General features: G+C 43.7%; 1 protein-coding gene across 26 annotated transcripts in view; it reads left to right on the forward strand.

The window, feature by feature from the left end:
* Nucleotides 1-6,481: 6,481 nt before the first annotated feature.
* Nucleotides 6,482-14,888, forward strand: part of tcf7l2 (transcription factor 7 like 2) — a 91,275-nt gene continuing 82,868 nt past the window's right edge. For 7 of the 26 annotated variants that reach the window (XM_086017375.1, XM_086017383.1, XM_086017381.1 and 4 more), the window contains exons 1-3: nucleotides 6,485-7,261; nucleotides 7,457-7,523; nucleotides 7,660-7,784. In XM_086017375.1, the coding sequence (XP_085873501.1) occupies nucleotides 7,073-7,261; nucleotides 7,457-7,523; nucleotides 7,660-7,784 (381 nt within the window). In that variant the 5' untranslated portion in view covers nucleotides 6,485-7,072. Of the gene's footprint in view, nucleotides 7,262-7,456; nucleotides 7,524-7,659; nucleotides 7,785-14,888 lie in introns of all 26 variants that reach the window. The other 19 variants (XM_086017378.1, XM_086017380.1, XM_086017385.1 and 16 more) reach the window with 7 other exon arrangements.

Consider the following 14,888-nt stretch of genomic DNA (forward strand, 5'->3'; position numbering starts at 1 on the left):
AAACAAACGTGGCCTCCAAATTTCAAACAAAAGACAACAGTTGTTGTTACAACAAATTTGCCGTGTCATTTGCGAGGACTGCTACTCATTGGTACCTCAGGAATAACGTGACTGACTTTGGAATAATAACACAAAAAATTGGACAGTTGAGGTTGCTAAGGTTCAAAATGGAGCGTACAACCACAATATTCGGAACCTGGGGCCTTTTTTTTTTTTCACTTTTGGTTAAGTTTTGAATGTGTCCACGTTCTGTCCTAGCAGCTAGCTAGCACTACGCTAACCCGGGAGGGTTTTGCCCCTCCAGTCCAACATCCAAATTTGCAAATTCCCTTCATGCTAGGACGGCATCAGAGGCCAACAGCAAAGTAACCACAAAGGTGTTGAGACACTGCCGAGGTGGGCTTTATTGACCGATTGCCGAAAAAAGCGAGTGTGTCGTGATTTCCTTTTGTGATGAGACGAGCGAAGTAGCGAAGCAAATGTCAAAACAATGTGTGGCCGCCACCATTATGCACCTACGGCCATCAAACTTTCTTGTGTTTTGCGGCCGGAAAAAGGTAGCGGGTAGCTAAGGTCAAACATAAAATTTGCAAAATACATTTTCTTCGAGCTCGCCGGAATGACGGTTAGAAAGTCAGCTCACAGAGTGTGAGCTGTTATGCAAGCGCGCCGTCTTCACAAATGAAACCAACTTAATAAACATTCTGATGAATACATTTACCGCAGTTTAGATGTGCGCGCTGCTTTATTAGCGCGTAATGCTCGCACAAAACGGCGCCGTAGCCTTCTCGCCAGCGTAACCTTGATGATGTTTCGCGTCCTTTTTGACTTTGCATTGTGGCGAGCACAATGGCCTCCCGACGCCGTCCCTCCGGCTAATGATCGCCACACGTTGCTCTCGTTTGTGCCGTCTTTTGACTCAAGGTCAGCCGCCATTGTGGCGCTCGTTAATAGGTGCGCGGCGTTTAAAAAAAAAAAAAAAAAAAAAAGAAGGAGAAAAAAGATTCGACGGCTTTTCCGAGCATCGGCGGCGCTGGAAGAAAAACAGCCGCAAATGAGCGGCGGTGGCGAGTTTCAATTGGAGAAAAAAACTTGACTTGGTTTTACAGTGTGAATATTTCATAATAATTGAAAATTGGAGCAAGCAAGGATGTCCAGTTCCAAAAAAGGGTCCTTGAGACCTTTGTCCTTTGTTCTATTAAGATTGGAGGCTACCTGTACACTCAACTTGCTGTCACCCAGTCAAACTGGTGTCAGGGGATAGTTTTCAACTTGTATTTTTTCTAACTTTCCAGACGGCGCCACTGAAATGTCAAGTCAATCGTACTTGTTTGGTGAAGGATTTGGAACATCATCCAAGGTCAATTTGGGGCACGATAAGAGCAACGCAAGTTCAATTCCTCGATTGGCTTTCCTGGAAGCCGCTGCGCTAAATTTCTCGTCAGTCGGAATTGTTTGGTTAAGTGTTTGACAAATCAAACCGCGACAGCAAGTTCATTTGGCCAAAATTCGCTGATCCCAAAAACTTTTGGATAAGCTGCCGGGAAAAATTTCAAGTCAATAAAATTGTGAGGGGCGTGAGCTGTAAAACTTGGATCGTAGAATGAGCAAAAGATTTGGACCATGTGGGGGCGCTGTTAAGCCCCAAACATTGGGCTTTATTTACAGAGCCCCACAAAATGCCTGTTAGCTAATGTGGAAGATTTGTTAGCTTGGAGCTTTGTAAATGTTATGAATTTGGATCATAATAACAGCACTTCCATTTGGCTCCAATTCTACGATCCAGTCGACTTGCTGTGAGAAGTCAGCAACATTTTTGTCGAGGCAACGGGAGCTCTTAAATACAATCATTCCACACGGGATACACGCGCTTGCAAAAACTGGCGAGTTTTGGGGTATGTCGAGGCCCCCCCAAAAGAGGCGATTCATTATTTGTGTGTGTGTGTGTACTTTTTTTTTTTTTTCGGTCCTACAAGGCTTGGAATGCAATTGTAGCGCCCTGAAGAAGACCCTCTTACCTCTTTTTGCTTGTGTCACAAAACAGAGCTCCTGCTTCCTGTTTGAGGAAGAGCCTTCAACAAGATGCTCCCGGCCGGCCTTGTAAAGGACATTTTGTCCCTTTTCAAACACGGAGGGTCCCTCGGACAAAACATCGGATTTGCTTGGATGGCAACAGGAAGCGCATCTGCTTTTTCCTTTGGTGTTGACAAGCATTTGCATTCCTTGTACATTGTCAAGGGCCTTCTAATATTTGTTGCCTTATTTAGCCGTCATTTGTAGCCGGTTATCACCTCAATGTTTGCTCCATTTATTTATTGGAAAATAAGAATGTCAAAAATATGAGTCAAATATTGATAAATATTTTGAAGAACAAACATGAAAATGCAGGGGATCGTGTAAACAAAAAAATACACGAATAAGCCGTGGATTGGGTCAGAAAACGCAAATAAACGTGAGTTTCTACAAATATCGAGGGAGGGGTTAAAAAAATGTGCGTATCGGGAAATGAGAATTCATTATTGTTTATTATTAATACAAAGTCTTTTGCGTACAAATTCTACCTTGAATCAAACTTGGCCCTTGAGCAAGGTCAAAAGAAATGTAGCCGATAAACTTTGCATCCCTCAAAATACGCCTTTCATTTGCATTTAGCAGCCAGCAGACGCCTGCTTCTCGGCTTTCGCGGCGTGACGGACAGCTGAGGCGTGCGCGTGTGCGCGCGTGTGCGCGTGTGTGTCCGCCACTGGCGTATGAGGTAGCTGGTCTCTCAGGTGCACTCCATTGTGGGTGTGTTCAGGCCCTGCTGCGGACCGTGATGAATGACTCTGGCGTCTGTGGCTGAAAAAACGCCCTACATTTCCCAGCGAGCTGCTGCGGCCGCGCCGCGCCGCGCCGCGCCGCGCCGCGGTTGCCATCAGGCTTGGGGGATGAGTAGCGGCCGTCTTGAATACTTGCAGTGCTGCGAAAAGCTGCATCAATCACACAAGGTCCAACAACAACTCCAATCTATTGGCTGGGCCTTTTATTTTGCTTTGCTTACAACCACCCTAATCGATTGAGGCACTAACAGGTGTTGCCCGACCTGTTGCTGTGGCGACGTAACCTGAATTTAAACCAAAGTCGGAACTCCCCGTACTCGATCACTAACCAACACTAATGCAGTAGTAAAGCCATAAATACGGATTTAGTTTTCCGAATGGGTTGCCAAGTAATTTGGACATTTATGTAGAGTGGACCTAGTACCAAGACTTGCGGAAAGCCTCTAGTTCTCTACTATAGCCAGCCATCCATCCATCCATTAGCTGAACCACTTATACTTTTATTTAAAAAACATGCGTGGGCCGAGTAGAGACCCGTGTGGCGCGACACCAGATTTCAACTGTAATGGCACGTACCGGTAGATGTGACATTTAAGTAGGTTTTCGTGTCAAAACCAGATGGACCTAGTATAGAGCCTTGTGGAACACAATGTCCATCTACAGAGGTTGATGTTAAATGAATTTGTGTGTTAGTCAGAACGCAGTTTACTCTATGCCTTACCTACGTTACTGCAGTAGTAAAATCATAACCGCAATAAATGCTTGTGTGAAATACAATACTAGGCTATAATATCAACAACAATCAAATGGGAAAAAAAGGAAAATTGTTGCGCCTTGTAAGCACATATTTTTACGCTGCTGCGCTCCCTACTGGCATGCCAAATATTTTAACGTTCATTTAGCGAATTTTGTAATCATTTGCGGACTAAGCAGCGAGCCCTGTGGAACCCCAACAGTGTTTTACTGTTAAGTGTGCGCGGGATTGATAAAGCGTGTGTATAGAAGCGATTGACTAGTGACAACGGAGTGCACTCCGTGATTGCGGCCTGCAGAAGCGCTTTCGATTCATTCTCCGTCGAGTTGTCCGTCTTCAATTTAAATGAATAGAATGTACGAGTATGAATTCATTTAACGTTCATTTCCCCCATGATTGATTATGGAAATGTTATTAAATTTTCAACAACAACCATCCATCCACCCATTATCCGAACCGCTTAACCTCACAAGGGTGTGCTGGAGCCTATGCAACGAACAAATTCTGTTTTTGTTTTGTCACATTTGTTAACAATTTATAGCGCGATAATCGATTCATCTATTTTGAAGAATTCAATTGATTGCGTGGAATCGGTTGTCCATAAATCAGGCCCGGAAGCGATTGCGTGCACTACTTAGCTGCGATCATTGGCCGTGCTCTTGATTCACTCGCAACACATTTGCGGTCTAATCAAGCACATTCTTAATCCAAAATACATTTGTAAAAAATATATTTTATTAATATGGATTAAATGATCGCTAATGCTAGCCATAGTTAGTCAAGGAAATGTAATCAAGTGCTTATCTATCGCCATCTTGATGAGCCTAAAAATGGGATTATATGTAATCACCCATTTTATTTGATTTAAAAACAAATGTACAGCATGGCATAAAATAGCCTTTAAGGCTTTGGTAAACAATCCACTTTTACATTTATTTTAGTGACGTGCTCAGATGTAACAGCTGCATACAAAAGCTTTTTATTTTCTTTTATTCTCTAATGATTAGAAGCTGAGGGGCCAAGGGAGCAGGCTTGCTATTCTCGCAGCATAATAAAGAGAAAACTAAAGAAATATATATATATATATTTGGGGCAAATATATGTAGGCTATAATGACTTGATCATCCAGGGGAGGGGGGACTCTCCCCTCTCCTCCATGTATTCTGATGTGTGGAATACAAATCCCTTCATTGCTAATTACAGTGGAAAGTATCTTACATTATTGCATTAATGACAAAATGCAACGTAAGGTACCAAAAAATACATTTGCGTACATGTAATTATAACTTTAAATGACAATGTCGGCCACAAAAGGGGTGCTTAAAGGCACAGGTGCATGATGGGTAATTGACCGTTTGTACTTTGGATAGTTTGTAAAGCAACACATTTGCATATTTATTCAAATGGTTAAAATCGAGGTCACTAATGACAGTCATGATGGGCGTGCGCGATCCGAAGCGACAACTGCTCGGCGCTCGTCTGCTTTGGTCTGGAACGTGTGGGCTCAGGTTTGGGGGGCCCTGAGCTGTATGGAATGTGTGTGTGTGCGCGCGCGCGGGCGCGTGTGCTGGCGTGCACGCGCACGCACACACCCTCAAAAGGCGCACACACGCTTTAAGCTGCCTCCACGTGTAATTGGCTGGAATGTTGCAATCTCCAATGTCATGTTTATAATTGTGTCATTTGTGTGTCGCCCATGTGAAAATCATTGTGGATTCGGTAATAGTTCCATTAAATCACAGCTCCAAAGAGAGACGGCATGTTCTGAAATGAGGAGATAAGGTAAGCGGCGCTCATCATTGATTTATATCACGTGCACGCACGCACGCACGCACGCACGCACGCACGCACGCACGCACGCACGCACGCACGCACGCACGCGTCCCTGGAAAAGGATGCAGGAATACGCCCCCTCCTCCTTCATCCATTTATTTACATTACAGGTAAGCAATTACAGTAGTTTGTGTTTTGTGTTTGTGTGTGGTGAAAAAGTCTTTTAACCTTTGAAGAAAATAAACAGTGGGAAGATTCTATTGAGTTACAACAAAAGGTAATAATTTGACCCCCCCAAAAATGGAAAACATCTCATGTAAGCGTGTTTCTTCTTCACACTCTCATTAATATCTTATATCTTAAGAATAAATAGCTTAAAGATGGTGTTAAAAATCCAAATCCAAAGCAACAAGTTTATATAAGTGGACATTGAGTATCTGTTTTTCTCCGTTTCAAAATAAATTAGTTTTCACGTTTGACATGTAGAACAATTGTCTTTTTTAACCTCTTGTCTCAAAGAAACTGTTGGAAGATTATTTTAAGTAAATAATAATCATCATTTACCACTAAAATAGAAAGCAGCACCTGCTACATAACCCAATCTCATTAAAAATATATATGTAGTATATATATATATATATATATATATTTCTACATTATAACATGTTTACATGTGGAAACAAATCCCTTTTTTCTCTCTTCTCCTTTAAAATGTTTTTTTGTTCAGCCCAGCTGCCGAGGATAATAATACAAAATAGAATTTAAAAAAAAACAGTTTGAGCAGCCGTGAGGAATTCAGGTTAGTCCCACAGGACATCTCACCTGTCACGCAGGCAGGGTACAATGATAAAAAAAAAAGAATAGATGTGAGGGAATATTACCTAATATGATGAAAAAATAGATCAGTGCAGACTAAACAAGGGTTTAGTGTGCTTTTTTCTTCTTTCTTTTTTCCCCAAGAAGGCCTTTGAGCAGAGGAAGATGGTGAAATATTAAAAAATGTAAATATATGTGAGAGAATGGTGAAGCTACTTCTCGTTTGAGCCCGCCCATGTGTGCTTTTATTTTTTATATTTTCATGTGTGCAACAACTCCTTGGTGTGTTTTTCCTGCGGTGTTGCCTTCACTGTCCTGCCTCACAAGCTCCAACACAGCCGGCTTCCTCCCTCTCTCCTCCTCTTTTCTTTTTTTTTTCCATTTATGAAAACGTCACTTCAAGTCCCTCCCTGTTTGAATCTCATTAGTTTCTTGTGTGTTTCTCCCTGTCAATAATCCCGAATCCAGACTCTCTCTATTTCCATCCCTCTCTATCTGTCAATCAGCGCCGCCTTTGAACTGAAAACCACTCCGACCAACTTCAACTCTCTCAATCCGAGCACCGCGGCTCCTTCTCCGGCTTCCCCGTTTCCGCCAAGAGCCCCGTTCCTTTTCTTTTCGGGACTTTTTTTTCTGTGGGGACCGCGAACGCCACACGCTGTGTGTGTGTGTGTGTGTGTGTGTTTTTTTTTTTCTAACTGGAGGGGGGAAACGCCACTAACGACACCCCCGAAGTCGCGGAAAGTGGCACTTTTTTTCGACGGTGAGGGGTCCTTTCTTAAAAAAAACACACAAAAAGTTTCTCCTTTTGGAGCTCTTCCCCCCTACCCCCCACCGCCACTACCGAGAGCAGCAGCAGCAAGCTAGCCGCCTTCAGTGAAGCTCGTGGGGGGAAAAAAGCGGAGCGAAAATGCCGCAACTGAACGGCGGTGGAGGGGACGACCTGGGCGCCAACGATGAGATGATCTCCTTCAAAGACGAAGGGGAGCAGGAGGAGAAAATCTCGGAGAACTCGTCGGCCGAAAGGGATTTAGCGGACGTCAAGTCGTCGCTCGTCAACGAGTCGGAAACAAATCAGAACAGTTCGTCCGACTCGGAGGTAAGTTGGGATCTCCGCAGCCCCTCCACCGCCGCCACCCCCCGGCCAACTCCGAGCCGAGTGGCCGGCGGCGGCGGCGGCTTGTGAGGCAGCCAAAGTTCGGCCTGGGTATCCCGCGAACCCAATTCCTGTGTTTCATGGCTTTTTCCTTCTCCATTTTTCTTTTTTTGTCTCCCTACTGCAACCTCTCTTAAGGCGGAGAGACGGCCTCCGCCTCGGTCTGAAACTTTCAGAGACAAAACGCGAGAAAGTTTAGAGGAGGGTGAGTTCTGGCTTCCATGTGAAACTGCACACACTCTCCCCCCTTGCTTGTGTCGTTTTGTCTATTGTTAAAAAAAACTTTTGGCCCTTTCTTTTTTTGTGTTCTTTCCACCACAACTCCGGTCCCGCCATGTTAGCAGCGAAAAGGCAAGATGGAGGGCTGTTCAAGAGCCCACCGTACCCGGGCTACCCGTTTATTATGATCCCCGATCTCACCAACCCCTACATCCCCAACGGATCACTTTCTCCCACAGCACGCACAGTAAGTTCACCTTTTTGTCCTTCTTTGCAACGACACGACACGACACGACACGAGCGAGCCTTGTCACCAGCGTCTCGGCAAGGGGGGGCAAAAGTGGACAGTATCGCAAAAGTCGACTTTTTGCCACTGTCCGTGAAGTGTACAGTTGGAGCGGCTCCCGAGTCCTGTCTGTCGTCGCTGCTAGCATGCTAAGTGGCTAATGAAAAAGGGGCTTTATGTGGCAGGCCAAGTTTGTGTCTGTGTGTGTGCATATTTAAATTTGGCAAAATAATAATAATTATTGTTATAATAAAATAATAACAATTAATATGCATTTATTTGGTTAATAAATAATGCATTTGGCTGGTGTTTGCTCAGCCCTCATCAAAAATGCCCTCTTTTCCCCTCTCAACAATGTGAAAGCTGCACCAATGAAATATGCTAATGAGCTGCAAGTGTGCTGCTATTTGCATGTGTAAAAAAAAAAAAGAAGGAAGGATGTCCACACATTCTGATTTTTTTTCTTTCGTAGGATTATTATTTTCAGGGGTGTACTGCATCTCATCATGACTGGGAATTTCAAGTTCATCAATAAATTCATGTTATTTATTTAGCTGGGCTTTTAATTATGCACCTCGCTGATTCCCACCGGGGCTACGGCGAGCCTTAAGCGCCCCCCCCCCCCTCCTCCCTTTTTACATACTCCCATTATATTATTTTAAACGTTTGCAATTACAAGTCGAGCGCTTTAGGACCTGTCATCTCATTTTACAAGGTTAAGGCGAAGGCGAGGCATGTAGGAAATTGGAACCCTCCAAGCCGCAATACACCCTTCACCCCCCTTTTCAGCACAAGCTCCGCGCCTCATATTTGTTTCCTCCATTTTCTATTGTGCACACCTTGAAAATAAATACGCTAGGCTTGTAAGATGAGGATGAAATTGTTGCTCTCTGCTCTTAATTTTTGTACTATCATTTTCTGGATTTTGTCATTGAAAAGCAAAAAAGGATTACATTCCTCCCAGCCCTTTATTTTATTTTATTTAAAGTCTGTTGCCGTCTATCATTTCTTCTCATTAAAACAGACACACAGAGCGATGTGAAGCACTTCCTCGTATGATGAGTCCTGTGACGACGCGTTGCACTTTGCTCTTTCGATTCCATCTCGGCGTCATCCTTTTGCATTTCCTCCATTTCTTTAGTAGACATTTTCCTCCCCCCAAAAATTGTGATTCACAAATAATGAGCATCTTCTTCAATTTCCTGCTCAAGATTTTCCTGCATTTAAATGTCTGAAAATTCCTAGTTAACATTTTCCTCAATTTAAATAAGAAGTAGCTTTGATTCCAAGATAGCACATATCCCTTAAACTCCAAAATGAAGGCCTCAATTATCCTTAAAAATAACACTTAATTGCTAGTTCTGCCCTTATGTATTTATTTATTTTTTGGTGTGTTTTGCATGGATGGAACCATCGCTAGTCATTCATGGCGGAGGAGGCTTTGCTATTTGTAACGTGATAACGTTTTCTTACATTTCATCAAGGTGTGCCCCCAAAAACCCTCCAAATGTCTGCAATTGGACTTCCTCGAGCCTGCGGATGGTCTGTAAATAACCCCCCGCCCCCAACACACACCCTGCTGTGTCCAAGCCATTAGCGTCTTTGAAGTGGTCGGTGGCTCTAATATCAATGTATTCGACGTAAAGCCGCCATTAATAATTCACCTGGACATTGATTAGCTGTCTGTTATGCGGCAACTCGCGACGATGACGGAGAAAAAAAGGGGGCTTTGATATGGATTTGGAAGCCTTTTTTATTTTTTGACAGAACAGCGGGGGTTAACATCATTTACGTGACCTCTTGCGGGAATTTGTTTTGCCAAGCACCACCGAGTCCAAAGAGGCTGACAATTTATTATCAGTGAAGCATTTTGAGATGTGTCCAACCTTTAAAAAGCAACCCCCTCCCACTCTTCGCTCTGCAGACGTCCGCTCAGCTCGGACTTTTCTTTAAAGCCTTTTTGCGGCGGTGGGTTAACGCCGGTTCCATGTGGACTCTCATCCCAATTGCAACAGGTAAATGCCCCCCCCCCCCCTCCATCTTGGCCCACCCCTTGAACCCATTATTTAGAGTTTTGTCCAAGAGAATGTATTCGGATGTGTAATTACCCCACACACACTGAAACAATAGCGTTCCTTTTTTTTATTTTTATTTAAAACACACTCCGCTTTTTAGTTTTTTCATTTTAACAATGCATGTGGATTTTACTGTCCCCAGAAGCACGCAACGATGGGATCCTTTTGTATCCGTTCTAATTGCCGCACCGAGCGACGGTATCTCAGCTCAACATGGCGGCATTGTCAGCACAACAATGCGTCATCGTATGGATTACGTGTGTTCACCCTCCTGTAAATGGATTTTTTGCTTTTTGGGCCAAAGATGAGGATTTAAAGGATTTTGTGTGTGTGTGTGTGTGTGTTCGGGGGGGGGGGGTTACACCTTATCAAATTGGCTTTACATGCTAATGTGGTCTAATTGGTGTCTGCAGGGGACTTGGGAGTTGGGCCGGGGGGGCTCAGCGTCAAAACCGCACAAGGTTGCTGGGCCCTTTTGTCTTGCAAATCACTTTTGTTGACGAAAAAAAAAGAAGTACTGCGGTGGAAGCTTCCAGATTTTTTTTTTTTTTTCCACGACTCGTAAAATCTGCTTTGGATTTGACGAGTTAACTTTAAGAGCCTGTGGGGGCAGTGGAGGAGGAGGGGTAGGAAGTTTGGCACACTAAAACGCTGGGCCTGCGAGACATTAGCGGCCTCACATTCTCCCAGCTTAATTAGTCCGAAATGTAATTGTTCACGCTCTGCCAACAGCGAGAAGAGAGAGCGTGAGTTTTTATATATATTTTTTTTTTAACAAAACAATAAATCACTCGCATATTTGCACCGTGATTCACGTGGAGGCTCGACCTCTCCCCGGCTCGACATGTGGTAAATTGTGAAGTCAATGAATCGCAGATGTAGAGGTGCAGGAGGGAGGGGGGGCGTGGGGGGACTTTGGAGAGGCAGTACAGTAAGGTTTTGTCAGTGCCTGGCGAATGAATGGGAAAGATTTTTGCCGTAAATATTTACTGAGAAGATGTGTGTTTGTCCCCCCCCCCCCCTCATCATCTCTCCTCGCGGGGCTTAATTGTCTAATTCGGAGGATGTTGGCGGGCTGAGTTGCCTGTCACCGTCTGAAATGTTTAAAAATAAAAATGTGGACGTGTTTCCTATCAGATTTTTAACTGGTGCAAAGGGAGTGTTAAGACAAATGGTGGTGGTGGTTGGGAGTGGGCGGGGGGATTCAGCTGCAGTCAAGTCAGGCTTGGATTTTTTTTTTTTTTTTTTTTTTAAATGAGCTTTATTGACACTATTGTTTTAACATCTTGACATATTTTTAGTTTTATGTCGACAGTCTTGCACAAAGGCATTCGTTTAGCAGCTGTGCACTCGTAACACCCCGCCCCCCTTTTAGTGTACCCCCCCTTTTTCAGACGCACTTCCAACATTCCCTCCCGCCGTCACCCCCCCCCCCCTTCCCTACCTCCTGCCTGCCTCCCGCGCTCACTTGCTCTTTCCCCCGTGCATTTCTATAGCTGCCGCAGCAGCAGCACACAAAGATAGCAGTGTACATCTGGAACACCAACTTTTGTCATTCCTGTTAAATATCGGCCTCCCTCCGTCGCGCTGGCCCTTAATCCACGTGTGTTTACGTACCCCCATTTTCTTTCTTCCAGCTGTCGAATCTTTAGTAAAAAGTTACAAAAAGAAAACGGCTGGCTGAGGGCGAGCGACTTTGCCAGAATGCCAAGCCTCCCCTCGCCTTGAGAGCAAACGCAGCGTCTGAAAAGACGTGAAAAGGGCTCTGTGGCCCGACCGATAAGCATCAAAATGCTTGTTCAAATTCATCCACATGAACCTGAGTGTCATGTCTACAAGAAGAAAAAAAAAAAAAAAAGACGTGATACCATTTTTATTTGCTCTCCCAAGTGGATAGCGTACGGGTAAATCCAATGGAGGTGGCCTGGAGAATTGCTAGTGGTTCATTTCCATGATTGTGTCACGAGCATCTCAAGTAGTTACTAGTACAACAAAAACGTTCTCTTAGTAGATTGAGGAAGAGTAAATCCGCCACATGTGTTTTGGAGAGCTGCTAGCGGTTACATTCAAGTTCATTCACATTAAGCTGAGCATCATAGATGTCATAAGTTTAAAAAAAAAAAAAAAAAAAAAAAGCAGTAAATGTCCACTAAATTTATTTGTTCTTGTAATTAAATAGCAGATGAGTAAATCAACTGGCGGTGGTTTGGAGAGTTGCTAGTGGTTGAATTCAAGTTCATCCGCACAAACATAAGCGTCTCAAGCCTCTCTAGTACAATAAAACTTCAGTAAATGCTGCACTGATTTATTCTCCAAAGTAGGTAGAAGATGAATAAATCAGAAGTGATTCGGAGAGTTGCTAATAGTTTAAATTCAAATTCATCTACATGAACTTAAGGTCACAAGTACAAAAAATGGCATTTTCTTTTGTTCTTCAAAGCAGATAGACGACAGTTCCCCATCACATTTTTTTTTTTGCACCCGAGTGCAATGCAATGAAGAAGAAAAGGAAGACACATCCACATTGCCTCAATTATCTTATTGTTTTATTTTTTTGAATAAAGGTATCCCATGATGATACCTTTTTGTTTATGGCTGTAAATCGGCAGTGGTTCAAATCAAGTAAAGAACTAAAATATTTTATTCTTGATATTAAGAACATTTAAAAATGTAATCTTTTCAGCAGATACCGATAGCTAAAAATCATGCGATCGGCCCCGATATCCGGCCATGTCGATCGGATCGCGACAACCCTACCAATGAATCCCCTGGAGGTGATTTGGATAGTTGCTAGTGGTTAAAATCCAAGTTCACTCACATTGTGAGATGTAGTAAAGTGGGAGGGAAAGTACAAGAAAGCGGGAAATGTGTGCAAGTGGAGAGTAGGGGGGGGGGGGGGGGGGGGTCATGGACGCCGGGTTGGGGGGATGGGTTGGGTGGTGAGGCGGCAGCGGAGTGGGGCTGCGGGGTCACCCTCACAAAAGCTGCCTGAATGGAGTGCATAATTGCTCCTAATGGCGGGGCAATGAGAGCGCCGACAGTTCCTGGTTAGATGTCCAAACAATGACCCCCCCCCTCCTCCTCCCCACAAAAAAACAAAAATGTGGGCTCCACAAAAAGCAGCCAGGCCAGAGCGGGAATGGAACTTGGCCGGCCAACTTTCACTTTTCCCGCACGTGTTGAAGTCTCGCCGTGCTGGTCTGCCTCCATTGGATTGTGCGGCAAGTTTGGGAAGGGGTCAAAGTGCGCTGGTGCAGACATGTTTGTCGTTGACAAAGGGGGGGGGGGGGGGTGGCGCCCTTTCCTGACCGCCACACACGCCTTCGCCCCCCTCCTCATGACAGCTCACGGTGACTGTTGTGTCTCAAAGCAGTGCCACTGCAGCTCCTAATGATCACGTGTGGCCAGATAACGAGCAACATTGTCAAACCTGCGTTACGCTAGCACTTAAAGGACCACAAACAAAGGCCTACACGTCTCATTTTAATACTCGATTAAAAAAAAAAAATAATTCCAAAGAAAAATATGCTTTATTGTGCTGTAAGAATGTAGTTTATTCCGTTATTTGGGTGAAAGTAGATTGGTGATTTTATATTTGTATTTGTATACATGTTTCCATGCCAAAAGAGCCATAAAGTCAGTGGCATCATAGATGGCAAAATATGGAAATCAAATTTGCTCTATTTTTTATTTGCTTAAATAATATTGGCCTGGTCTGACTTTTTCAGACATCTGTGAAGCGAGATGAGATTGGTGGACAAGATAGGATTTCACAAAATGAAGGAAATCGGAGCCCATGCCAGCAATCAATCCTACTTTTGTACCCTATCATGCGAGACAACATGAAAAATATTTTACAGATTATGAACAGCACCAAGTTTTTGGTACAAATAAAATGATTTATGCTGCACACAAAATGGCGACTACTCTCAAAAGGATTGAGAAATTTTGGTGGAGATACAAAATGTGATTGAATTGCTCTGAATTCCAGATACAAAAATGCATTTCATAATCAATCATACTACATCAAAATTAATTCATAGAAAATATACAAATCCTTTTTTGCTTGCCTAGTTTGCGGTAGCATGGGATGGGTCAAAGATTGTGTGATGGACAACACCATCGTTCTCAAAATAAAGGTCATGATGTCATCTTCACATCACTTTTCACCCCTTATCCGCATGTCCGTTCTCATTGATTTTGATGCTAATAATTTGTATCTGGCGCGTTCATCGTTAAGGGAATTCCTGTTGGAAATTGGCTTTGCTGTGTACTAAATGGCGATAAAACTGCAGCCTGTGTATTTTTAATCTACTAATTAAACTTTTAATTGAAGCGGGATAAGCTGCGAGGAGTTATGCGCAATTGTGTAAAGAGGAAAAAAAAACACGGCGCGAGGGCACTAATGAGGCGATCCGCCATGAAAGGTGGCGGACGCGTAGCCGCATGCGAAAGGTGAGGGAGATTTGCTAGCGCACGCCGCAATGAAATCATCTGCTAATCTACGGATTATGGCAGGATTTGCACGTTAAAAGACAGAAAAAAAGTTTGCACCGTGATTTGAAAATGCAAAAGGTTAATAAAATAAACCCCCTCGGTGTGGAAATGTGTTCGATTTCCTCCCTTTTTAAAATGTTTTTTTTTATCCCCCACCCTCGGCCGTTGATGAGCAAATTCCAGTGGAAAAGCAGATTAAGAGTAAATTCCAATGTTGGCTCCTAAAGCAGATGTTAGAAACCTATTTACACAATAATAATAGGCTTCCTGTAAAGAGACAGCTGTCAACTTGTGTACAGCCCGAGATAACATTTCATGTGAACAGCTTGTTGTGGCCACACATGGTCCTACCCCAAGCATGTGGGCCCTGCCAAGCATTATAATGAAGGTAATGGGCTATGGCCACACTTATACGGCTCAGAAAACACAACGGCGACAAAAGCCGACTTGCTGTGGTGTTTTTTTCTTTATTGGTGTGGTATTTCCTTTCTTA

Source organism: Filicampus tigris, chromosome 19, assembly GCF_054856515.1.
Source record: "Filicampus tigris isolate MCC_2025a chromosome 19, RoL_Ftig_1.0, whole genome shotgun sequence".
Lineage (NCBI taxonomy): Eukaryota > Metazoa > Chordata > Actinopteri > Syngnathiformes > Syngnathidae > Filicampus > Filicampus tigris.